General features: G+C 41.0%; 1 protein-coding gene across 1 annotated transcript in view; it reads left to right on the top strand.

Moving 5' to 3' along the window:
• Nucleotides 1-27264, top strand: part of LOC147879909 (Class II aaRS and biotin synthetases superfamily protein) — an 88526-nt gene that overhangs the window by 31174 nt on the left and 30088 nt on the right. Inside the window, exons 5-9 of the mRNA XM_087371544.1 lie at nucleotides 3211-3398; nucleotides 5122-5188; nucleotides 20320-20442; nucleotides 20550-20702; nucleotides 20828-21109. Of these exons, the coding sequence (XP_087227670.1) occupies nucleotides 3211-3398; nucleotides 5122-5188; nucleotides 20320-20442; nucleotides 20550-20702; nucleotides 20828-21109 (813 nt within the window). The remainder of the gene's footprint in view (nucleotides 1-3210; nucleotides 3399-5121; nucleotides 5189-20319; nucleotides 20443-20549; nucleotides 20703-20827; nucleotides 21110-27264) is intronic.

Raw genomic sequence — 27264 nt, 5'->3', positions numbered from 1 at the left:
GAATTTTGTCATTTCTTATATGGACAAATGTTCCAATAACTTTGTTTTTATTTGCAAAAAGTTTTACTTAGATTTTACTTAGATTTAACTCGTCTACTAAAACTTACGCCCCTGCCTTAGTTTCTCGAAAGGATTTGATCTCAAAACACCAGAGTTTTTGCAAGTCTTTTAGGTTTGTTTGCAAGCCAATACCACTTTTAGCTTCTCCTATGATATTTTTTTGTCAAAGGATGCTATAAAATTAGTACTTGTCAATGGCATTGATGCAGGGCACTTCATTATTAAGAGAACTAATATATACCTTTGTAAGACTAGAATAAGTCAAATCATACAAATTTAGATTTTTTGTTGTTCTAAAGATAAAAAAACTAAACAGAAAATAAAAGAGAAAATGAAAGAGAAGAAAAAAGAGGTAAACAAAAACACTTATGAAAAACAAAAGGAAGAAATACTTAGCAAGCAAAGAAACACTTATGTCGTCATCAATGCCCAAGCATAAGTAGCTATATTGGGTTTCGAAAGACTTGCGGAGTCTCTTGGGCAAACCCAGGGCTTACTAAAATACGTCAAATAAACAAAAGAGAAAGAAAACAAGAAAGAAAGAAGAAAGGAAGCAGGTGACTAAGTAAAAATAAACAAGCAAGTCAAGAAACAAAATCTTTTAAAAAACTGGAATCTCTCTCTCTCTCTCTCTCTTTCTCTCTCTCACTCTTATTTAAAACATAAAAAGCTAAATGGCCCTTTACACTTATGTATCGTTTCCTACAAAGAGGCAAAAATACATTTCTAACTTAGAAAGCACAAGCATACTTAAACAAACTCTCTTTTGAAACTATAAGAAAAACGGGCTATTCAGCTCCCCGCTTTTTGTTTTCAGCTTATGTTCAATCATTCTAAACATACCCAAGGCCGATACACCATAGGTAAAAGACTTCATATCTAAGATTGTGCGTACTTTTTTCATTATTTTCCTTGGATTATACCTCTTGTGTAATAGTAAAGTGATCAAATTACTACATTGAGTGATAAAAGACTCCTTAGTTGTACAAAGGCGGAAAAATCTATGGAATTGGGAAGATATGACTCCATATTTTGCCAAATAAAAAATGTTTGAGTCAATATGAGGCATTGTTATAGTGTGTAAACCACTATATTCAGGTTGTTCACGTTTATCATATATATCAACCTCTAATCCTATGGTAGATTGAGAAAGTCTAAGATCGAAGAAAACACAAGAATCCCCTCTTGAAGTGCAGTTCTGTTCACAAGAGGCACGAGGATAGATTCCTTCTTCAAAAGCATTAGCATCTTTGTACATAAAGTCTTGAAAGTTAGGAACATCTGGTACAAATAAATCATCTATAAAACGCCTAACTTGGGTAAAAGCTTATGTAAAATGATAGGGCAGGTATTGATAGAAATAAGACATTGCATAAACTCAAATTCATAAGTGAAAATTTTGCATATAGGTCAAAAATAGGAAACAAGTACTCTCACGAGGGTGCCTTTTCCCCATTGGAGGGCCAATCAGCATTTAAATTCTGCATGCATTGCACACATTCGCATTCTTGCAAATCAGCACTTTCACACTGGCTACCTCTTCATGTGAGGCTGAGTACATTATCATTATGTCCGTGAGCAACCACATGCATGGGACATCAACATGGTCTTCTGCCCTACACAACAAAATGTGGTAGATTTAGATTTAGATGCTCGTTGGGGAGAGACTAAAATGAAAATGTTTAGACTTCACAAGCAGTTGTAGCTTGAATGAAGAGATTTTGGACTACCTTTTGATTAGCCTTCTCCTTTAGTGCTAGCCTTCATCATGGCCGAGTCTGCCCTTCACCTCTGGAGTGCCGACAGAAACTCAGTATGAAGACTTTGTATAAATGGATGCTCAAGTATGTGTGGGTGTGTGGATTTGTATGTGTGAGAGCATATTTTTATACTATGGTCTACACCCACTGTTGGGCGCTGATGACGTCAGTGGGGATGTCATAGTAGCTAGTCCCTGCTATGCATGATGGAGTTTATGGTTTTCAACCTTGTGAGTGACTATCATGAGATTGAAACTGCACTATGTTGTGTTCTTAGAGGATGAGTTTGGGAATGTTCCTGGATTCATCTAGGTATATGTGGTAGATCTCTTCACCAAAGCATTACCTCGTCCAAATTTTAAGGCTTTTTGCAAGATCTAAACTATATCTTTTTTTGATATTGATATTTACGTTGTACATTGTGACATTATCATTGAAATGGGGTGTTAGAAATATTAATATTTCCTAAGGCAGTGGCCAATGTTATGTAATAAGGGGCTAGGGGCACTTTTTTCCTTTATTAAGGTTTTTTTACCTCTAACCTCAGTTAGAGGTGAGTTTGTGGGTTTGTTAGTCACCAACACATCTTTTGACACGAGTTAGGGTTCATTCTAGGGTTTTGTCCCTATGACTTCCCTAGCTTTGTAGTTCATCGGTGTTCCTGCAACTTCATTCCAGCTCCATTCTCTTGTGTTCTCTCGCTTCCGTTTCCAACAACAAACTCTCCCGGTTTGCTGAGGATAGAATAGATGATCTCAGCTGACAATGGATTTGGGAAGGCTGGCACCATTGGGGAAGGCAGCTAGCAACAAAGCGCTACTAGTGCTAGCGTGGTTAGTTTGTTTGGGCCCCTTACTTTGTGATTTGTGGGAGTTAGCTCGTCTGCCACTGTCACTCTGATAGTCTGTCTGTCCCCAAATCTTGTTTGTCAAAATTCAATGCTTTGGTGCCAAGGGAAGAAAGGGAAACGTTTCGTAGTTTTGTCTTTCAGAGGACGTGGCTAGTGAATAGATCTTCTCTAGATGACAAGGCTTTGATTAATGATCCGTCTCGGGATCTTGAACGGTAATTTTGTCTATCGCGTGGGAAATGTTAAAAAATTTTCACCCTTACAGTGAATGTGTGAATGCTTAAGTCTCAGCAAAGTTTAGGATTTTAAGACGGTTTTCTTTGTTAACTAGAATAGTATTTGTGCAAATGAGAGACTGAAGTGAGACTTCTTTTGTCCTTCCGCAGTTTCATTCTTTCCACAATTGTCATCTCATTTTAGCTGCACTTTTATGGGCTTTTCTTATGAAAGTTTGTGTAAAATTGAAGAACAACTTCGTTCCTCTGTGAAACAGAATAATGTTCAGTGGCTTTTGTTTTGGGTCTGTTTGTGCTTTGACAGGTTGCATGGGTCACAAGATCAGGCAGCACTGAACTAGAGGTTCCAATTGCTATACGTCCAACTAGTGAAACTGTGATGTATCCAATTTTTGCAAAGTGGATCAGGGGACATAGAGATCTCCCCTTGCGTTTGAATCAGTGGTGTAATGTGGTGCGATGGGAGTTCAAACATCCCACTCCCTTTATCAGGTACATAAACGATACCAGGTGTCCTTAGATCTGGTTTTCAACTTTGTGATTGTCATGAGATTGAAACTGAGTGCATGTTACGGCTTGCTGATTTTGCGATAATTCTCCCAATCTTAATTCGTGGCCCTCTCAGGTATGTCTTCTAAGTTTTTTAAATTAAATTAAAAAGGTCATTTGGGAGGGACTAAAATGAAATACTACAGTCTTCTTCAGCAATTGTAGCTTAAACGAAGAGAATGTGCACTACTACTTGATTAGCCTTCTTCTTTGGTGCTAGCCTTTGTTACTCCATCTTCGGAGTGCTGACAAAAACTTAGCACGGGGACTTCGGTATAATTTGATGCTCGAGTGTGTGTGGGTGTGTGGATGTATGTGTGAGAGCATATGCTTATACTATGCACTACTCCCACCATTGGGTGCTGATGATGTTCTAGGGATGTCATAGTAACTAGACCCTGCTATGCATGATGGAGTTTATGGTTTTGACTGCACTATTTGTTTGTTTTCAGAGGATGAATTGGGCATGCTTCTGGATTCATCTATACTCTTAGGATTTGAGTGTTTGAGAACTTGCTCATTTTTCTTTTTCAGTCCTTGGGAAGTGCTATGGGTCAGAAAATCAAGTTTGTGAAAATGAGCTATGTAGTACTCAATGCATCCTCTAGCTACTGCAGTGCGTGTACTTCCTATGGTTTTTTCTGTAGGATTTAAATATTGTAGAAGGTCCTATGATTATAAAGCATGCAATAAATAAAACTTGCATTAACGGTACGTTCTTACAAATTCTTTTTACATAGACCGTGCAGAATTGCTTGGAAGGGGAACATCATAGTTGTTGTTTCAGACCATAGCTTGGCTTATTTGTTGTTTTTTGGACTAAGAGTCTTGCATTGTGGCTTCATATTGGGATTCATCTATATATAAAAAGCAATTCATGTTTTTTTAGCGTATATAATTAACGCATCACTTGATTACGAGGTTTTCAAAATGTCTTAAGGGTGTCTTATGTGTGCTATCATTATGTGATTCCCCATCTCTCTCTCTCTCTAATCTTTTATTTTCCTCCCCTCCACCCTCCTTTTTTGATGGGTTGTGTCTTGTAGCTAGCTTATTATGCATTGGAGTTTGGGTTTACCCTAGTGATTCTAGAATCTTTCAAAATCCGAATGGCAGCTTATGCTTGGATATTGATGAGAACATAAGTGTAGATTTGGTTAACAAATGAATTCTCTTTCTATTCACCTTTGTTTTTCATCTCTCTTCTTCCTAATCTTCTTCTTTCTTTCCTCTCCTTGGTTAAAAAAAATTAAAGTTTTTTTCTTTGTTCTTTCAACTCGCTCTCACACACACACTTTTTTTTTTTTTTTTTTTGGGTGGTGAAGCCAGTAACTATATTATTAACATGAAATCAATGTACATGACATTAGACTCCAAAAGAGAGCCTAATGGAAGAGCTCAAAAACAGTCAGAAAACACTTCAAGACATCCAAGTCCCTCGTAGCATAGCTATCATATAAAGATTGCTCTCACACACACATACTTTTTTGTGAAGCCAGTAACTATATTATTAACATGAAATCAATGTACATGACATTAGACTTCAAAAGAGAGCCTAATGAAAGATTCTTTTGCTCCTTCCTTGCTTTTTCAAAATTTGTTGTTAAGTTTGTAAGGTTCAATGTTTTCTTTCTTTTGAAGGTGTATATAAATGTCTTAAGTGCAGGAGCCGTGAATTTCTTTGGCAAGAGGGACATACTGCCTTCGCAACAAAAGCAGAGGCTGATGAAGAGGTATGTTGCCTTGTGAACAAGCTTTTCAGGCCCTTCTTTTAGTAAACCTCCTGTTGCTACTTGTTCTTCGTCCATGTCACAAAGGGTTGATGTATGTATACCCTTTGAGTAATTATATATCTAGATCAATACTTGAATGGGCAAACTTGTAATTAATCACAATCATGCACAAGATTAAATCTTTTCTGTATCGGTGAGGAAAAAAAAATCAATGCATAATGTTTGATCTACGTCCAAAGTTTTTTCCCTGATCACTCATGTGGGCCTCTGCTAGCAATGAATATTGTATATGTGCTGCTTTGTGCAATCTCTAGTGTGAGTGAAATTAAAAAAGAAGGTTGCAAGAGGGCTGTACAATCTTGATGGCATCTCAATCTTGCTTTGCCCAACAATCACATCAATAATTGAAATGGATTTCTTTCAGCTCGACATTTTAGGTGTTGTAAAAAGAAATGTTTGTGTCTCTTCATTCCTCTTTGTTGTTATGTAGTAGCATGTAGGTACGCATGGTTTCCTTGTTATCTCACGACACATGAGTTCTGAACCAACAATTAACATAGTGCATCATAGAGAGTAAACACACATAGGATCTGTGCTTTCAACAAAGTGTGAGAATGGGAGAAAGCAAAGGTGAGAGCAAGAGGCAGGAGTGAGTGAGAGCTGAAAGCTTAGTTGCAAATAGATGAGTGTAGTACAACTGAATAGAGTGATGGGTTTTGTCTAAGTGACAAAACCTTATCACTTCACTAACCATAGTTAGTAAACTAACTGTGGTTAGGGGGAAAAACCTCTAAGTGAGGGAAAAGTGCCCCTAACCTACTTATTACATTACATTGGTCACTGCTAAATTATAGCAATAATTCTAACACCCCCCTGCAGTGCCAGTGTCATGTACAAGGAAAAGATCAATCACCAAAAGGAGATAAGTTTAGGGCACTGCGAAATGCCTCAAACTTTTCACGTGGAAGTGCTTTGTTGAAAATGTCTGCAACATTGTCATGTGTTGACACATAGATCATGCTGATCTCTCCTGCATGCAACTTCTCTCTGACGTAGTGATAGTGAACCTCAATGTGCTTCGTGCAAGCATGAAACACAGGATTCTTTGCCACTGCAATAGCACTCTAACTATCAGTGAGAATTGGAGAAGGACCCTCCAATGAAAGATGAAGATCAGCAAATAAACGACGTAGCCAAACACATTCTACTGTCGCTGTGAAAGCTGCCCTGTACTCAGCTTCACATGAAGAGGTAGCCACTATAGATTGTTTCTTGCTCAACGAAGAAATACAAGCTTTCCCCAGAAAGAAACAATTGCCACTTGTGGACTGTCTAGTGTCATAATCTCCAGCCCAATCTGAGTCACTGTAGGCATGCATCTGCAAGTCACCCCCCCTTGGAAACATTAAGCCAAAAGACTTGGTACCTTGCAAATAACGGAAGATGCGTTTTACAGCCTGCCAATGCATAGTCTTTGGGATGTGCATATATCTGCTCACCTGAGAAATTGCAAACTGAATGTCAGGTCGTGTATTGCAGAGATAAATGAGGCATCCAACAGCCTGACTGTAGAGTGTGACATCAAATGATTCACCTGCTTCATGCATTGTAAACTTCAGCCCCGGCTCCATGGGAGTAGCTATGGGCTTACAATCCTGCATGTTGAATCTGTCCAAGAGTTTTTGCACTTACTTGGATTGAGACATACCAATGCCACTTTGCTCTTGAGTGAATTGGATCCCCAAATAAAAGTGTAGCAGCCCCAAATTTGACGTGTCAAAAGTGGTCTGCAATTCAGCTTTAAAATCTGCAATATTATCTTCATTTGACCCTGTGAGCAGTAAGTCATCTACATAAAGAATGATGACTAAAATATCCCCCCCATCCTTCTTGATGTAGAGGGTGCTTTCAGTTGGACTGTTGTGCAGCCCCTTGCTGGTCATAAAGGCATGAATCTTTGCATACCATGTACGTGGGGCCTGTTTCAGCCCATACAAAGCTTTATTCAGCTTGCATACCTGAAGTGCATTTCTTGAGATTTCAAAGCCTGGAGGTTGTTTGACATAAACCTCTTCCAACAAGTCTCCATTAAGGAAGGCTGTTTTTATGTCCAACTGATGAACATTCCACTGAAAATTTGCAGCCATTGCTATGACTGACCGGATGGTTGTCATTCTGGATGTAGGAGCAAAAGTCTCCTCATAGTCTATGCCCTTTTTCTGAGCATATCCTTTTGCGACCAGCCTTGCCTTGTACCTGTCAATGGTGCCATCGGGCTTTTTTTAAACTTTGAAAACCCACCGTGTACCTATGGCATGTTTACCTGGTGGCAAATCGACAACTTCCCATGTCTGATTTTTCTCAATGGACTGCAACTCATCGTGCATGGCATTCATCCAATGCACATTATCCTGTGCCTCTTCAAATGTCTCAGGTTCCTCCTCATCAAGAAGAGTACCTGCATAAGCTGATTCAACTGAAAGAGCACCTCCCCCATGCCTTACTGCACTCCGAGTTCTGCCAGGTAATGGAGCATCAATTTTACTCTCCCTGAGAGTCTGTAACAGCCAATTTGGGACTGTTTTTGCTGCATGTATGTCTGCAATTTCTTGCTGAACAACTTCTTTCACGGCTTGTGGAGGTGGTATGACATCCTGTGGCTGAATCGGAGCATGTGGAGGTATCTGAAAATTCTGATTTTCATCAGATATATCTGCAGGGAAACCCAAGGCAATGGGTAGTAACCCCTCAAAGACATCACCGGAAGAAGAAGGCATATCAAATTCAGCTTGAGTGTGAGCTGAATTTTATGAAAATATTACATCTCTACTGACAATGATCTTGCGTGTGACAGGATTGTAGGGACGGTACCCCTTGCTTTCGGCACTGTACCCAACAAAAATGCATTTGATTGCCTTATCAGACAACTTATGTCGAAACTCAACAGGCACATGAGCATAAGCAAGGCATCCAAAGACATGGAAATGATCCACAGAAGGCTTTCTCCTTTGCCAAACTTCATAGGGAGTCTTGATCTTCAAAGCTTTTGTGGGTGCCCGATTTAAAACATAATTGGCACACATGAGATCTTCAAGCCAAAATTTGTGAGGCAATTTTTTGCTTTTCAGCATACATCTATCCATCTCCATAAGAGTACGATTTTTTCTCTCAGCTTTACCATTTTGCTGAGGAGTTAGCCTCACTGTAAGCTGATGTACAATGCCCTTGTCTTTCAAAAAAGCATCAAAATCTGCAGACAAGTACTCCCCTCCTCTATCTGTGCGTAGTGTCTGTATCTTGAGTGCGGATTCATTCTCAACCATGGCTGCAAAGTGTTTGAAGACAATAAACACTTCTGATTTGCGTTTCAGCCCATAAACCCAAGTGTAGTTGGAGTAGTCATCTATAAAAGTGACAAAGTAAAGATGACCACCCAATGATGGAGTCCTTATGGGACCACAGACATCACTATGGATAAGCTGTAATTTTCGAACAACTTTAATTGATCCATCCTTCTTAAAAGGAGATCTGTGCATTTTACCAAGAATGCACCCTTCACAGGCATGTGGAGGAGGTGTTTCAAGAGGAGGCAATGCATCAACCATGGCATGTTTTTGAAGCGTCATCAAGCTGCCATAATGCATATGTCCATATCTCGCGTGCCATAACTCCGCATTTTGCATAGCCGCAGTAGGAGTGGAAACTGCAAGAGCATGTGCTGGTCTTTTCTCATACATATCAAGCTGAAAAAAACCACGCAACAAAGTGCCAGACAATCTCAAGGCATAGTCATGCTCTCTATCATGGACTGCACACTTGTCATCTTCAAAAATGACCTGAAATCCAGCTCTGTTAAGAGTGGACACTGAAAGTAGATTTTTTGTGATACCAGGCACATACAAGACATCAGAAATTCTGAATGTTGAGCCATCAATGGCTGTAAGTTCAACTTCTCTTGTACCACGAACTGAATAGGAGGAGTTGTTGGCACATGTGACCTTTTCACCAACAGGTGGTGGATGCAGAGATGTGAAGAGACACTTCTTGGAAGTGATATGCTTTGAGGCACCGCTGTCAAAATACCATGTATTATGTGTCTCATTGACACTGAAAGCTGATGCATCCTTGGAAGAATCATAACTGCATGTCAGAAAAGCATAAGTGTCATCATTACAAGTGGCTGTACTATCCCGAGCAGCCAACTGAGAGTCTAAAATGCTAGACAAGAAGGCATAGTCGTGCTCCACAAAGTTGGCTGTAGCTTGCTCATTGTCAGATGCATGAGGAGCTGAATCTGAGACAGCCATGCTTCAAGCTTTTGGATGACTACTGAGGTTGTCCCTATAGTTTGTTGTTCATCAAGCTCCTCAATGACTACTGAGGTTGTTGAAGCTGTTGTTGAACCACTTGACGTGGCTCCTGCTGTTAGAAGCTTCTGGTAATGCGGGCAATCTTTCTTATTATGGCCCGGCACATGACAATGGAAGCATCAATTCTCCTTGGCATAGAGTGCTCGTGTGGCTGTATCCAAGTACCTGCCATAGCCATTGCTATCTTTCACCATCCAGCTCTTCTTCTGCTGCCCATTCCCACCATCACCTGGTGTGGAATCCTGGGACTTCTTACTGTTGACCTACTTGGATCCTTGACCCCTGTGCATGAGCTCAAAATTGTGAGCAAGCTCATATGCACTCTCCTAATCATGTGGCCTGAAACTTCTCACATACCACTGGATGTCTGTACGCAGCCCATGGAGAAATTTGCTGAGCTTCAAACTGTCCTCCAACTGCAACTGTATAAACACCTGAGTGAACTTATTGGCATAATGATTCACCGTCTCGGTGTTTCCCTAGCGTAGCTCGTAGAACTGACTCTGGAGCCTATCTAGGTACTGCGTTGGCTTTTGACCAAAAAGTCAACTCTGTGTTCTTTGACCTGCGATGACGTGGCGCTGACTTCCTGTTGACTGTGTGCTGATTGCTGATTGCGCAGGGCTGCCTGAACGGTTGTACGGATGTCTACGTGGCCGTTGACTTTGTTGCCTGCGTTGGCACTAGCTAGCATGGCCACGGGATAACAGCATGATACAATGTTACAACAGGATATAGTATAACAACAGGCAACAGGGTTACACCAAGATTGGGATGCCTCTCTCAAACCCAGTCTTCCTCCATCCCTATCACCTATATGCAGCGAGGAAAACCACAGGGAGCATCATCTTGGAATATTAACCCACATCAAATATCCATACCAGAAGTCAGCACCAGATCCATGCATTCAGTACTTGCAGATCAGGATTCACGAGTTCAGCAACCATTGTCGGATTCAAGAACCAGGCATTCGGATCAAGATTTATCATCCAGGTATACCACAGACAGTCACCGTCAGCACGATGGGAAGCCTCTTTCGTACCCTAGTTGAGGTTCAGCAGAAGGGGATGTCACGACTCACGAGCATCCACACGCCCGTGGCCATGCTAGCTAGTGCTAGCGCAGGCAGCCAAGTCAACGGCCAGGTAGACGTCTGTACAACCATTCAGGCAGCCCTGCGCAATCAGCAATCAGCACACAGTCAACAGGAAGTCAGCACCACGTCATCGCAGGTCAAAGAACACAGAGTTGACTTTTTTGTCAAAAAGTCAACGCGTTGACTTTTTAAATCAACGTTGACTTTTTTGACTGCCTTGATCAACGGTAAGCGTTGACCAGCTGACCAGGTCAATGGTCAGCGTTGACCAAGTCGGCCAGGCTGACCTATCAGCCTATAAAAGGGCAGCCTTTGGCCCTCATTCATCATCCACTTCTCAGGTCTTCAAGGCTTCAGAGCAGCAAGAGTCAGGCCTCCCCGCAGCAGATCTAGATGGTACATAAACTAACTGTATCAATAGTCCTAACTGACTATAACTAGGCCTACAAGGCACATACCAAGGTATAAATGGCATCTATGGATAGCCCATGAGATGGCCTACAATCACGGCCATCCCAATGAATCTGATCCTGAGTAGGAGGCAAAGTACTTGTAGTGGAAGAGGCAGCTGTATCAGAATTAGCATTAGACCCATCACCAGATGCGCCAGAGGCAATACCAGATGTACCAGAAGCAGGAGGTCTAGTGGGTCTAACCTCGGTACCTGTAACAATATTCCAAAGATTCTTGGCAACCAAGACATGCCCCATAATTTAAGCCCACATGTGGTAATTTGTGCCATCAAGTTTATCCTCAGACCCAAGCGTCCCAAACGAGTTATCCTTATTTACAGCCATAGAGCAAAAATGCAAAGCAAAGGCACCAATTGACAATGCAAATGAGAGGAGTGCAATCTCCGAAATCCAAAAGGCAATTTACTGCACAAGCTTCAAAGCTTTTTCACTACAAACGTGTGGCTTTCACAAAGTGTACTTGCTGCAAAAAGACTTCCAATGGCAACACGGGGCCTTTCCACAATTCCAAGGAACCAAAAGAAAAGCTTGTTTTGCTCGAAATAAAGGAAGGCAATGTAGTAAGAGCTTACCAAGTGATTTTGACCAAAATTACAGCAAGAAAAATGCTCCAAACTTGAGGACAGGTAGTCACCCTTGTAAGAGAGGTGAAATGGACAGCAAATGGCAATTGAGAGGGCCAAGAGAGGCTGGACTATGAAGTTACAACAAGGGTATGTATATGCTCCACAGCTGTCAAGAGCTCATGCGGAGGATCCCACAAGTGAAGGCCAGCAAGAGAAGGTCTCAAAATGAATGCAGTTGCAGCCAAAGATGACAAGCTTGCAGCCCGAAGTGAAGAACCATAAAATGAGAGCAAGGAGGCTGGGAAAAAGGACTCCGAAATGCAGCAGCAGGCTCCAAAAGTCCAACTCCTCTGGTCTAGTGCTCCGAAATGCAGCAGTAGGCTCCACATGTGCAAGGCAGCTGATGTAGGTGCTTCGTACTGCAGCAGCAAGTCCCAAAATGTCCAACTTGGCTGTTTGACACTTTAAAGACAGCAAAGAAGATGCTCTTCTACGAGCCCGTACTAGAGCAGCTGTCAAGAAAGAACATGCTAATTTGGTTGCTTCAACATTGGTTGCTACAGCATGCAATGAAGAGCTATCATGCCATAAGGATGCCTTTAAGAACGATTGTTGGTTGCAGGCCATCAAGTTGAATTGGATTCAATCCATCAGAATATTTCTTGGGAATTGTGTGACTTGGCCTCCTGGCAAGAATGCCATTGGAACTAAGTGGATATACAAGATCAAACGGAAAGGTGATGGTTCAGTGGACCATTACAAAGCCCGTCTTGTTGCTAAGGGCTATGCATAGCAGCAAGGCATTGACTTTGAGGAAACTTTTACCCCCACTTCTAAGATCACCACTATCAGGATTGTTATTGCCTTTGCCGCCCACTTTCATTGGGAGGTATATAAGGTTGATATTAAGGCATCGTTTCTTTATGGGCACGTGCAAGAGGAAGTCTATGTTACCCAATCCCTTTATGGATTAAAATAGGCACCCCGGGCTTCGTATTCAAGGAAACATGCTCATTTACTAAGTCTTGGATTTAAGAACAGCCCTATAGAGGCTACCCTTTACATCCGTAAGAGTGGGACATGTTTACTGATTTTAGTACTCTATGTGGATGACATGCTTGTCTTTTAAGCTTGACTTGTAGAAAGACATTTGCTATGTTAGATTTTGGTCCTTTGCATTCAATTTGCTAGCAACGAGGGGGGTATTTTGATGTCACAATCCAAGTATATTGGACATCTTTTAGGATTGCAAGCCGGTATCACACCGTTAGAGCCTGCTTTTCATTTCTCATCTGAGGATGGCAGTGGTGCATGCGATATTGTGAGAATGGAGGGAGCAAGCAAGCAAGAGAGCAGAGCAAAACATAGTATGCAATAAACAAGATAAGATGAGTACAACTGAGGAGATGGTTTTGTCCAAGTGACAAAATTATACTAACCCACTAATTGGGGTTAGGGGGGAAAACCTCCTAGTGAGGGAAAAGTGTCCCTAACTCACTTATGGATTACATTGGCCATTGCCTAGAATATGCCAATAGTTCTAACATCCCTCTGCAGTGTCAATGTGATGTACACAGAAGGGATCAATCACCAAAAGGAGATAAGTTTAGGGCTCTGCGAAATGCCTCAAACTTCTCACATGGAAGTGCTTTGGTGAAGATGTCTGCAACATTGTCATGTGTTGACACAAAGATCATACTGATCTTACCTGCATGCAACTTCTCTCTGACATAATGATAATAAACCTCAATGTGCTTCGTGCGGGCATGAAACACATGATTCTTTGCCATTGCTATAGCACTCTGACTATCAGTGAGAATTGGAGAAGGACCCTTCAATAAGAGATGAAGATTAGCAAACAAACGACGCAGCCAAACACATTCAACTGTCACCGTGAAAGCTGCCTTGTACTGCACTTCACATGAGGAAGTAGCCACAGTAGATTGTTTCTTGCTCAGCCAAGAAACGCAAGCTTTGCCCAAAAAGAAACAATTATCACTAGTGGACTGCCTGGTGTCATAGTCTCTAGCCCAATCTGAGTCACTGTAAGCATGCATTTGCAAGTCACTCCCTGGAAACATCAAGCCATAAGACTTTGTGCCTTGCAAATAACGGAAGATGCGTTTTACAGCTTGCCAATGTGTTGTCTTTGGGCTGTGCATATACCTGCTCACCTGAGATACTACGTACTGAATATCGGGCCTTGTATTGCACAAATAAATGAGGCATCCAACAGCTTGGCTGTAAAGTGTGGCATCCACTGATTCACCTGCATCATACATAGTAAGCTTCAGTCCCCGGCTTCATGGGAGTGGCTATAGGCTTACAATCTTACATGTTGAACCTATCCAAGAGCTTTTGCACATACTTGGATTGAGACAACAATGCCACGCTTGTCTTGTATGATTTGGATCCCCAAATAGGTATTTAACATGCCCAAATCTGTCATGTCAAATTCAGCTTTTGATTCAGCTTTAAATCTGTAATTATTTCTCCATTTGACCGTGTGAGCAGCATGTCATCTACATAAAGAATGATGACCAAAATATCCCCCCCATCCTTCTTGATGTAGAGGGTGCTTTATCTACATAAAGAATGATGACCAAAATATCCCTCCCATCCTTCTTGATGTGGAGGGTGCTTTCCGTGGGACTATTGTGTAACCCCTTATTGGCCAGGAAGGCATCAATCTTGGCATACCATGCACGTGGGGCTTGTTTCAGCCCATATAAAGCTCTATTCAGCTTGCAAACTTGAAGTGCATTACCTGAAAGTTCAAAACTAGGAGGTTGTTTGACATAAACCTCTTCCTGCAAGTCCCCATTAAGGAAAGCTGTTTTTATGTCCAACTGATGGACATTCCAAACAAAATTTGCAGCCATGGCAATAACTGACCTGATGGTGGTCATCCGGGATGTAGGAGCAAAAGTCTCCTCATAATCTATGCCCTTTTTTCTGAGCATAGCCTGCCTTTGGCAACCAGCCGTGCCTTGTATCTTGCAATGGATCCATCTGGCTTCCTTTTTACTTTGAAAATCCATTTGGTACCAATGGCATGTTTCCGTGGTGGCAAATCCACAACATCCCAAGTCTGATTTTTCTCAATGGACTGCACTTCATTGTGCATGGCATTCATCCAATGCACATATCCTTGGCTTCTTCAAAAGAGTCAGGTTCTTCTTCATCAAGAAGAGTACTTGCATAAGCTGTCTCAATAGAAAGAGCCCCCCCTGCATGCCTTACTGCACTACGAGTCTTGCCAGGCAAAAGTGCCTCAAGTCTACTCTTCCTGAGAGTTTGTAGCAACCAATTCAGAACTGTTTTGGCTGCATGTATCTCTTGAATCTCTTGCATGACAACATCATCCACTGCTTGTGGAGGAACAAAATCAACATGTCGCAGAATCGGGGCATGTGGACCAGGAGGAGGTTGCTGTAAATTCTGATTTTTAGCATGAGCCTCAGCTGGGGAACCAAAAGCTATAGGAAGCATCCCCTCAAAAACATCATCTGAAAAAGCTGGAATAGTAAATTCAGCATGCGTATGAGCTGAATTCTCTGAAAAAATAACATCTCTACTCACAAAAATCTTGCGAGTGGCAGGATTATAGAGACGATAGCCTTTGCTTTGTGCACTTCACCCTACAAAGATTCACTTAAGTGCCTTATCTGACAACTTATGTCAAAACTCCACAGGCACATGGGCATATGCAACACAACCAAAAACTCTAAAGTGATCCACTGAAGGCTTTCTCCCATGCCAAGCCTCACAGGGAGTGATTGTCTTCAAAGCCTTTGTGGGAGCGCGGTTCAAAACATAATTGGCACACATGAGGCCTTCGAGCCAAAATCTGTGAGGCAACTTCTTACTAGTGAGCATGCATCTATCTATCTCCATGAGAGTGCGATTCTTCTGCTTAGCTTTGCCATTTTGCTGAGGTGTAAGCCTCACTATAAGCTGATGTGTGATGCCTTTCTCCTTCAAAAATGCCTCAAATTCATGAGACATATACTCCCCCCCTCTGTCAGTGCAAAGTGTCTGCACCTTGAGTCCTGTCTCATTTTCAACCATGGCCACAAAGTGTTTGAAATGCATAAACACATCTGATTTTTTCTTCAGGCCATAGATCCAAGTATAATTGGTGTAGTCATCTATGAATGTAACATAATAGAGATAATCACCAAAGCAGGTGTCCTCATGGGACCGTAGACATCACTGTGTATGAGCTGTAATTTGCTAGTTGCTCTTATTGCACCATCCTTTTTAAAGGGAAATCTATGCATCTTACCAAGGATGCATCCCTCACATGCATGAAGAGGAGGTGACTCCAAAGGAGGAAATGCATCAACCATAGTGTGTTTCTGAAGTGTCATCAAGCTGCCATAGCTCATGTGCCCATATTTGGCATGTCGTAACTCCGCATTCTGCATGGCAGCAGTGGGAGTGCTCACTGAAAATGCAAGATCGGATATTTTCTCATAAATATCAAGCTGAAAAAGACCCCGATACAAAGTGCTAGACAACATCAAAGCATAGTCATTCTCTTTGTCTCGGACTGCACACTTAGCATCATCAAATATGGCCTGAAATCCTCCTCGATTGAGAGAGGACACTGAAAGTAAATTCTTCTTTATACCTGGCACATAAAGAACATCAGTAAGTCTGAAATCTGTGCCATCCTTGGAGGTGAGTATGATGTCACTTACTCTACACACTGAATAAGAATTATTTGCACGTCATCTTCTTTTTAGCGGGTGGTGCATGTAGAGATGCAAAAAGACTCTTCCTTGAAGTGATGTGCTTGGAAGCACCACTATCAAAATACCAAGTGTTTAGTGTCTCATTGACACTGAAAGAGCATCCATCCTTTGAAGGGTTATAGCTGCAAGTCAAGAAAGCATACAAGTCATCCTCAAGAGTGGTTGTAGTATTTGGACCAGATGGAAAATCTGATATGCAAGACAAAAAGGGATAATCCTCTTCCACAAAGTTGGCTGTAACATTCCCTCCTTTATGTGCATTAGGAGCTGATGCATCTGAGACAGCCAAATCCGAATTCTTTTTCTTCTCTTTAGCTATTCGCTTCTTGCATTCACCAATGTAATGACCCGGCTTCTTGCAATAGTGACAAATGCCCTTCCTCTTAGGCTTCTAGCCTTATGAGAGGGCTGTCCAAAATCAGCTTTATGCTGATGTGTGGGCTGATTTCCATGTTGCTTTTGCTGGCCTTTCCCTTTGGGCTTGAACTTTGAAAGCATGGCATGCTCACCAGCCCGTGTGGCCATGTTCTTTCTTGTCTGCTCTTCCTGCAACAAGAGTCCTACCAACTTGTAAAAAGAGAGAGGATTGCTACCCCCCCTCAATGACAAATTCAGCGAGGTATGGAAACAAGATAGGACTCAGGAAGAGAATTCAGAGTGGTGGTAATCATCTCTGAATCCAGAATAGTCTCATCTATATTCAGCAACTGTTCCCTCAAATCCTGAAGCTTGGTGAGATGAGCATTCATGGAATCTCCCTCATCCATGTGTGTATGAGATAGTTCTCTTCAGGAATGAGACTCTGGCATCATTTCTTGCTGCAAACATGCTCTCTAGAATATCCCAAGCTGCCTTCGAGGTCTTGCATGACCGAATGTGAGGAATAATAAACCTCTTGACAGAAAGAGAAATGATTGAAAGAGCTCGTGTATCCCATGAATCCCACCTTTTTTGTTTTGCTGCAAAGTAGCAGCTACTGCTTCTACCACTTGTCCTGCACCTTGACCTCTACCCCTACCTCCATCTATAGGAGTGACAGGTGTAGACACAGTTTCCGGCCTTGTCTCATCTCCATTGACATAATCCCAGAGATGTCTGTCAACTAGAATGTTGCGTACCATAAAGCTCCACAAGGAGTGGTTGGTGCCATCCAACTTATCCTCCTGTGTGAGGACTCCAAAGACCTCATTGGGATTGTTCTGAGCCATATTTGCCAGACAATTCAAAAATGCAGCAAACAAGACAAGTAAAATCCCTTCCTGGGATGTAAGATGCACAACCAAAGTCTGTAAAAAATCTGCCCAATATGACAATTGCTGTCACATCCTATCAAAGGCTTGAAATGCACCAAAATGCTCTGCAAATGCCCAAAATCTGCAAAATTTATCTACAAAAAGTGGCAAATGTCTGCAATGTGACTCAAACTGAGTCCAAAACTGCTTGCAAAGCTCCCAAATGATTTGTCCATTGCCAAATTGCATCCAAAATGCAAAAGCCCCAAATTCTTGCAAGAAATTGCAGCTGAAAGAGGGCAAATCGACCAAAAGCCCCAAATTTTGTAATTATTTGCAAAAGCCGCAAATTTTGTCTGCAAGATTGCAAGCAGAACCAAAAAACCCCAAATGTTTGGAGCAGATTCGACAACCTGACTGCAATGCCTGCAACAAATAAAATTCCCCAAATTCTTTGCAAAATCTAAGCCAAACAATGGCTATTTGCAAAGTGCACCTGCCAAAATCACCTGCTAAGGAAAACCTGCAAGGCAGAGAAAACTCGCACAAAGTACAATCTCTTGCGAAAGTATTGAACTAACAATACAGTAAATGTATGTACGGTACATGTATGGACGACCTGTACGTTGAAATCCGAGCATATATATGCATAGTCCCTCTACACACCATTGGCAGGCCGTGAAGCATGACTTCAGGTATCTCAAAGGCACTCACTATTTGGGCCTTCTCTACAAGGCCAATTCTTCACTTGTCATACATGGATTCGCAGATAGTGATTGGGCTCGCTGCTCTGACATGCGTGTGTCACATAGTGGCAACTGTACTTCATGCATCTCTTGGTTTAGCAAGAAGCAAACTACAGTTGCTACTTCTAGCTGTGAGACTGAGTAGAGCGCAGCTTTTATAGCTACAATGGAGTGTGTTTGGATCCGGAAGTTACTTGCAGATCTTTATGCATGTCAGACAACTCCCACCGTCATCTTCACTGATAGTCAGAGTGCTTTGGCTGTTGCGTGGATCCATTTTTCCATGCCCGCACAAAGCATATTGAGGTTCATTATCACTATGTCAGAGAGAGATTGTCAGCAGGTGATATTCAGTTGTCTTATGTTCCCACTGAAGACAACTTGGTAGATCTTTTTATGAAAGCTCTTCCTCGACCTAAGTTTGAAGCTTTCCGGGAAGCTTTGAACTTAGTATCTTTTGTGACTTGATCTGTTATGCTTGTACAGTCATAGGTTGCTATATCCATATAGGATGAACATATGCAGCCATGACATTAGTTCTTTAGGTATTCTTAGACGTGTTCAGGATACTTCAGCCCATACCATGGAGGGGGTTTGTAGGCCATTCTATGGGATATCCATAGGTGCCATCCATTCCTTGATATGTGCCTTGTAGGCCTAGTTATAGGCAGTTAGGACACACGGTACAGTTAGTACATGTACCAGTTAGTACATTAGTACTACTAGGACACCTTGTTCTAGGGTTTTGTTATATTGGGTGTACTTTGTACTCATTTCATGGTTGCAGCAATTCATTACAGCATACAGATTTCAGCTTATTGCTTCCACCTCCATTGCTTCCATCTCTTGACCTAGTTTACAGTCTGCAAGGTAATGGGATGGATAGCGCTTGAGAATCTCAATGGGAAAAGGTCAAATCTGAATGAGAGTCAAAGAGATGTCAAACGTTAAATAATTCGGTTTTAAGTATGCCTTTAGTTTTAGATAGATTATACTCTATGAGTTTAATTCTGTGTAGGAATTTAGGAAAGGCTTAGAGTGCGTTAGGAGCCTTGACATATCTTGGTACAGTAATACAGGCTTATGGCTACACTCCTCTCTTTTGGTTACCACATGTATCAGTAGGATTTAAGTCTAAGAATGGATCTGCTGGTTGGTATAAGGTCCTCAAATGTCGAAATGAGGTTGTGCCCCCCACTAAAAAGGTTCGGAACCGCAATAATAACTCTTGGACTCAAATGGCCTGACTCTATTTCAAAATACAAGGTTGGAAAACATGTTTTCCTAATCTATAGGAGTTTCAAGTGTTTTAGAAATTGTTGTTTTGGTTCCTGGTTTGGAATTTGTATGTCTGCGCCTTGTGTCTGATTGAGGCAAATATGATGTCTTGGGGGAAATATGGTCCAGTAAATGAGTTATTGTGATGCTCCATGACAAAAGTCATGGTCTAGTAATTAATAATTGTAATGCTTTTGATGTCTGCGCCTTGTGTTTGATTGAGGCAAACATGATGTCCTGGGGAAATATGGTCTAGTAAATTAGTAATTGTGATGCCCCATGACAAAAGTCATGGTCTAATAATTAGTAATTGTAATGCCCCATGATCAAAGTCATGGTCTAGTAATTGTAATGCCCTGTTACAATCTGATCTTCTATGTAGTAAGTCTGCATGTGAGATATACTGGCCATAAATGTAGTATCATGCAAAACACAGGCCGGAAGCTTACATAATTGAGATCAGAATCTGTGAGATGATAAAATAGGGAGAGAGCACTGTAGTGTACTAAGGATAGAGTCACATGTTAGTTGTATTGTTGAACTCTTTTTGCTTAAATTGAAATTCAAGCATGACGTATTTACTATAAATTGTGCTGTAACTTTTATGTAGGTTCAAACAGTGCTGGAGCTGTATAGGAGAATATATGAGGAGTTTTTGGCTGTGCCAGTTATCAAAGGCATCAAGAGTGAAGTTGAGAAATTTGCGGGTGGTCTTTACACTACAACAGTGGAGGTGTGACCTGAGGGACACATCAAATAAATGAAGTCTTGCATTTGAAGTGTAAAATGATATACTTTTCAATGGGCCTATAGATATTATGATGGCCATGTTGATTGCAGGCATTCATTCCAAACACAGGGCGTGGTATACAGGGAGCCACTTCTCATTGCCTGGGGCAGAATTTCTCGAAAATGTTTGAGATTTATTTTGAAGATGAGAAACGTGAAAGGTCAATGGTTTGGCAGAATTCTTGGGCATTTACTACACGAGTGGTAAGCAACGATTGGGCTTTTCTAATTTTAACTTGTCTAGTTCATGTAATCGTTTTGTGATCATATTTTTTCGGATTATCATATGATAATATCTAACTGTGTTGTGGTTTGTATGAGACAATCAGATTGGAGTCATGGTGATGATACATGGGGATGATAAAGGGTTAGTATTGCCTCCTCGAGTCGCTCCAGTGCAGGTCGTCGTGATACCTGTTTTATTTAATGATGTAGATCCCAGCCGTATTTTGACTGCCTCCTCTGAGGCAGCTCAAAAGCTCAGAGATGCAGGTTTTAGAGTGAAGGAAGACACAAGAGATAAAACTCCTGGATGGAAGTACTCTGATTGGGAACTTAAGGGAGTGCCTCTGCGCATTGAAATAGGGCCCAAGGATGTTGAGAAAAAACAGGTCTGTTTTTTGACATCTATGTGTTGAGCGCTTCTTTACAGACTGTTCTGATCCTCTTTCCTGTTCTTATTTGTCTGACATCCTGTTTTAATTAATTTGTGTAAGAGATTAGGCTTTCATAATAATTTGATCTTAAAGTTCAGAATTTGACGACTTCTTTAAGTTTTGAAAACAAAGGCTGTTGCATTAAGATGTAGCTTGGTGCTTCTGCTTTCGACAATGTGCATATTAGTGTATAACCATGTATGCAACAGGACTGGTTCTAACTGAAGGTAAACGCCACTAAGTTGGTAGAACATAATGGAAATAGGGCAGGAAAGTTAGAGTAGTGAAGTATTGTATGTATTAGGAAAAAAGTAGGAGTGAAAGGTCATGGGTTGGACCTACAACAGAAACTTGTGAGGGGCTGCACAAGGACAGGAGGAATCAATCCCAATTAGAATTCAGCTGAGTAATAGGACTCTTGCTGTGTATTCTATCTCAGTAATGAAGTACAAATCATGAATGAATGCCAAGTACAACTAGGGCCCTTATATAGGTATGGCCCAGGTGAGTACAAAGCAATATTGCACATGGGATTACCTCCTAGGATGCCACGTGGCAACTTATGGTATACCCTAAGCTTTAAAGAAAGGAAAAACACTTACAAACCAATAAAGGCCTTTCCACTAACTTTTAGCCTAAGTAAAAGTCACCCTCTGTTACAATCCTCCCTCCCTCAAATAGAAATTTGTCCTCAAATTTGAAAAGGCTGTAACCTGGATATACAATTCTCCTCGTAAACCTGAATAGCTCAACTCTGGTCATATCAGCTGAACAATGAAGTTTCTTAGTTAAATACCTCCCTGTAGGCATGCTGACCTGTAAATGGATCATATAATATTCCCAAGAGACCAAGCAATAGGGTGGAAGAGCTATGCTGTCCAATATAACAGATCTGATCATATAATCCAGTGAGAGACATGCTGATCTGAAAAAAATAGTGAATGCTCGCTGCAACATATCCATATATGCCATATAGCAAAAGAAAATCAGATCTGCCCATAAAGATGCAATTTTGGCCATAGAATTCAGCTAAGCAAATGAGGGTACTGTTCCACAATTGTAGATGGCTGCCAAGAAGACTCCTCATCAGGTAGACCTCTCCATTTGATAAAATATACCATGTAGGACTTGTTCCTCAACACATGATCTCTAAATCCAAGGATCTTCTTAGGTATATACTCAATCTGGCCCTCTTCATCCATAGGAGGTAGCTCTTCCATAACTTGTTCCTTAGGTCCCAAATATTTCTTGAGAAGTGACACATGGAATACTTTGTGTATTCTAGAGGATGATGGAAGCTCCAACTCATAAGCCACTTCCCCAACTTTCCTCAAAACCTTGCAAGGTCCATAATACCTATGAGCAAGTTTAACATTGGTATTACCTTTCAAAGAAGCATGCTTGGACTTATGTAATCTGAGAAACACATAATCCCCTTCTTCAAAATGAAGATCTCTCCTATGCTCATCAGCATAATCCTTCATCCTTGCTTGGGCCCTTACCATATTATCTTTACATTGCTGTAATAGAGCAGTCATGTGAGCCAAATCATCCTTGGCTTGCTGGCTGGTCAATGCTTGATCACTAATGGTTGATGGGACATGAGCTTTACAGCCAAACATGGTTTCAAAAGGGCTCATACCAATTGAAGTGTGCTTGGTGGTATTATAACAAAATTCAGTTAGATGCAACCATTGATCCCAAGATGCTTGGGTCTCAAAACAAAAATGCCTTAGATACTCTTCCAACGAACGGTTAACCCTCTCTGTTTGCCCATTAGTTTGAGGGTGATCTGCTGTACTTGGGGTAAGAAGTGTTCCCATAGAACTGAAAAGCTCTTGCCAAAACTGCCCCATGAACTTAGCATCACGATCACTCACAATCTCCTGAGGAAGTCCATGTAATTTAAACACATTCTCCATGAATTGCTTAGCCACATTGGAAGCTGTAAATTGTGTCTTAGTAGGAATGAAGTGGACAGCTTTAGTGTAGAGGTCACTGGTAGACTTGTAATAAAGTCCATGCTGATATGTGTCCATTTACCTTGAGGTATAGGTAGAGGTTGTAGTAGATCAGATGGCCTCAAATTCAACTGCTTGTTTTGTTGACATGGCTTACAGCTTTGTACATAAGCAAGAACATCCTTCCAAAGCCCCTTCCAATAAAAACTCTGTTTTATCTTATCATACGTCTTGTTGAGGCCTATATGCCCAGCCATAGGAGATGAGTGAAATTCCTGCAAGATTAGCAGCTTATAGGAGGAATTTTCAGTAAGAAATATTCTATCATTATACCACAAGAGCCCATTATGCAACTTGAAATTGGGATATTGCTGACAGTCAAGATCTTGCAAGTTTTGGAACATAGCAGCTGCTTGAGGATCATTGAGATACTCTTCTTGAATGCCATGGATCCAATCCTTATAAACCTCAGTAATAGATGACAAAGTACAAGCCCATATCCTGGAAAGAGAATCTGCCACAATATTTTCTTTGCCCATCTTGTAATCTATGTCAAAGTCATAGTTTTGCACAATGGACAGCCATCTCCTTTGCTTGGGTGATAGAGAAGACTGAGATGGAAAATATCTGAGAGTCTTATGATCAGTCTTGACCTTGAAATTTCTGCCATAGATGTAGTGGTGCCACTTTTTGATTGCATGAAGTATTGCCAACATCTCTTGGTCATAAATGTGGAAACTTGACTCCTTGTCATCCAATTTCTGACTTTCAAAGGCAATAACTTCATGACTCTGCTTTAGAACAGCTCCAATACCCCTTCCACTAGCATCAGCCTCAATTATAAAAGGTTGAGAGAAATCAGGACATACCAAGATAGGTGCTGAAGTTAATGCTTGAAAGCTCTTATTGGCACTTTTAGACCATTGGAAAGCATTCTTTTTTAGAAGATCAGTGAGAGGAGCTGCCAATTTGGCAAAATGCCTTATAAATCTTCTATAGAATGATGCTAGACCAAGAAAACCTCTCAGCTGGGTGATATTCTGAGGTATAGGCCAATCCTTTACCTGGGATCCACCTTAATGCCACTACTGCTGACAATATGGCGAAGATATTCCACTTCTTCAACCATGAAAGTGCATTTACTTGATTTGGCATACAACTAGTGTGTCCTTAATACTTCCAATACTTGCTGGACATGCAATAAATGCTCTTCTTTTGTTTTGCTGTAGATCAATATATCATCAAAGAATACAAAAACAAATTTATAGAAGAAAGGCTGCAATACCTTGTTCATTAGGGCCTGAAAAGTTGCAGGTGCATTGGTTAGACCAAATGCCATCACTTTGAATTGATAAAGCCCACGTTCTGTCTTGAAGGCAGTTTTATGTTCATCTCCTAGCCTAACCTTAAGTCAATCTTTGTGAAGTACTTTGCCCCTTTAAGCTCATCCAGTAGATCATCAATTCTAGGGATAGGAAACCTATTCTTAATTGTCCATTAGCTTGAGGGTGATCTGCTGTACTTGGGGTAAGAAGTGTTCCCATAGAACTAAAAAGCTCTTGCCAAAACTGCCCCATAAACTTAGCATCACGAAAGTTCATGTAATTTAAACACATTCTTCATGAATTGCTTAGCCACATTGGAAGCTGTATATTGTGTCTTAGTAGGAATGAAGTGGACACCTTTAGTGTAGAGGTCACTGGTAGACTTGTAATAAAGTCCATGCTGATATGTGTCCATTTACCTTGAGGTATAGGCAGAGGTTGTAGTAGACCAGTTGGCCTCAAATTCACCAACGGTTAACCCTCTCTGTTTGCCCATCAGTTGGCCTCAAACTCTCTTAATTGTCATTTTGTTCAAATCCCTGTAATCAATATACATTCTAAATGAGCCATCCTCCTTCTTAACCAATAATACAGGAGAGGCAAAGGATGACTGATTGTGTGTAATAAATTCCTTGTCAAGGAGTTCCTTTATTTGCCTTGCCACCTCTTCTCTTTCAGCTGTAGAAAGTCTGTATGGAGCTTTGTTGATTGGCTTAGATCCTGGCTCCAACACAATTGCATGATCCACATCTCTCAAGGGAGGAAGATGGTTGGGAAGATCAGCAAATACATTAGAGTATTTCTGTAATAGGGACTGCATGTCTTTATCCTCCACCAACAACCCATTACCCTCTTGAGACTTGGTCAACTGAATAGCATAGACTCCACAAACACTTTTGAGGTCTCTGGCCATTCTTCTTGCAGAAATTAAGGACAACTTAGGAGATAGGTGACCCATCAAGGTGATGTGCTTACCTTCATTGATAAACTTCATATACAGCCTGTTAAGGTCCATAGAGAATTCCCCCAAGGTTCTCAACCATTCACAACCAAGGACAATGTCAATAGGTCCCATTTCCAAGACAATTAGATCTCCATGAAAAGTATAGTCTTGAGAAAGTTGCACTTGAGCAGCCTGACAATATTGCTTACTGTGGGAATGCTGACCATTAGCCACCTCAACTTTGATCCCATGATCCAAAGTGGATGGGCATAACCTCACTGTTTGAAGTGTCTTTGCATTAATGAAGTTAGGAGTGCTCCCACTGTCAACCAAAATGTGGACTGGTCTGTTATTGATTGTTCCTTTTAACCTAAGGGTTTGAGAGCCCTTGCAGCCCATAAAAACATCAGGAGAGATGCTGTACAAAACTGATTGTGTATCCAATACACTTCATCATCATCAACGGCATCATTTCCATAAGAATTTCTGATCTTATTCTCATAAACATCAACAACTTTAATGTTCCATTGTCCAGAACTATTTGGGCACTTTGGCAAACTATCACCCATAAGCAGGGTGTCACACGTGGAAAAATCACCTGGATCAAAGGGAAAGGTAGTCCCTTTTTTGGAACTATGATCCTCATCATCATCAAGGCCTTCATTCACACAGTCATGATATTAGTGGAATTGAGATTTTGCTGCAGGAATATTAGGAGATAAATCATCATCAATCTCTAGAATCATGCTCAACTTTGCTCCTGTTTTAGCTTTACACACATTCCTATGTTTAGGGGCCCACTTCTCACCACAAAGGTAGCACAAATTCTTCTTCTTCCTATCATCAATAATTGCTTGAGATAATTGCTTAACCAACTTGTTTCTTTTATCACCCAGATCATCCTTTGGAGTAGGTTTAAATGATGGCTTTACATCTGTAGCCTTGTAAACCTTAGGCTGTCCCATGCCATTGCCATACACTGTGGGGAACCTAGAAATAGAAGAAGTTGTAGCAGGTGCAGGAAGTTTGTTTTCATCATTGGAAACACCTTTGACCATAGGCTTAGTTCCAAAGTGACCAATACCCAAAGTCTTCTTCTTCCAATTGTATTTGGGCTCATAAAGCTTTGCCAACTGCATGGCCTCTTTAAGAGAATTGGGCTTTTGAGCTGCAACGTCTGAAGCAATACTAGGGTGTAGACCATGGATGAATTTGAGCATTCTAACTCTTTCATCAATACCATGAACAAATAGAGCCAATTTCCAAAACTGACTGATATAATTTTTCACTGATCCTTGCTGAGTAAGATCATACCACTTACAAATATATTGATCTCTAGTAAAAGGAGATATAAAAGTTTTAAACATTTCAGCCTTGAACTCATCCCAAGCTTTAAAAGTCGACCCTTCTTGCATGCCTCCACCAAGAGTGGGCATAATCTTCAAGATGAAGAACATCAAATCTGATTTTACCTTGATCACCTCTTGCTGAGCCATTCCTCCAATTCCTTAGGAGAGGTAGAATCATCTTTGAACTTAGGAAGTATAATCTTGTCTTTCATATCTTTGTCTTGATGAAAAGGTCCTTTTGGTTCAATAGATTTAACTGTTGGTATATATTGTTGGAATGTCATTGCTGTCCTAAGGTCTGCTGGTAGCAATTTATATTAATGGAATTTTTGACACAACTCTTCAGCTGCTGAACTGTTACTATTAGGAGCCTTACCATGTGCTGAATCCTTATCCATATGAGCTGTAACTCCATTAGAGTGATAGGTCTTTTGGGTAGAAGCCATAAAACCAACTGGGTCAGCTACATGTACATGATGATGATGATCATCATCATTTGAACCCAAGTCTCTATCAATTTGGGAATCCAAAG

This window comes from Dipteris shenzhenensis, chromosome 33 (assembly GCF_047967505.1).
Source record: "Dipteris shenzhenensis isolate YYH24624 ecotype China chromosome 33, Dip_SZ_1.0, whole genome shotgun sequence".
Classification (NCBI taxonomy): Eukaryota; Viridiplantae; Streptophyta; class Polypodiopsida; order Gleicheniales; family Dipteridaceae; genus Dipteris; species Dipteris shenzhenensis.
Note: the sequence above shows the minus strand (reverse complement) of the source record. Positions and strands in the feature narration are given on the sequence as shown.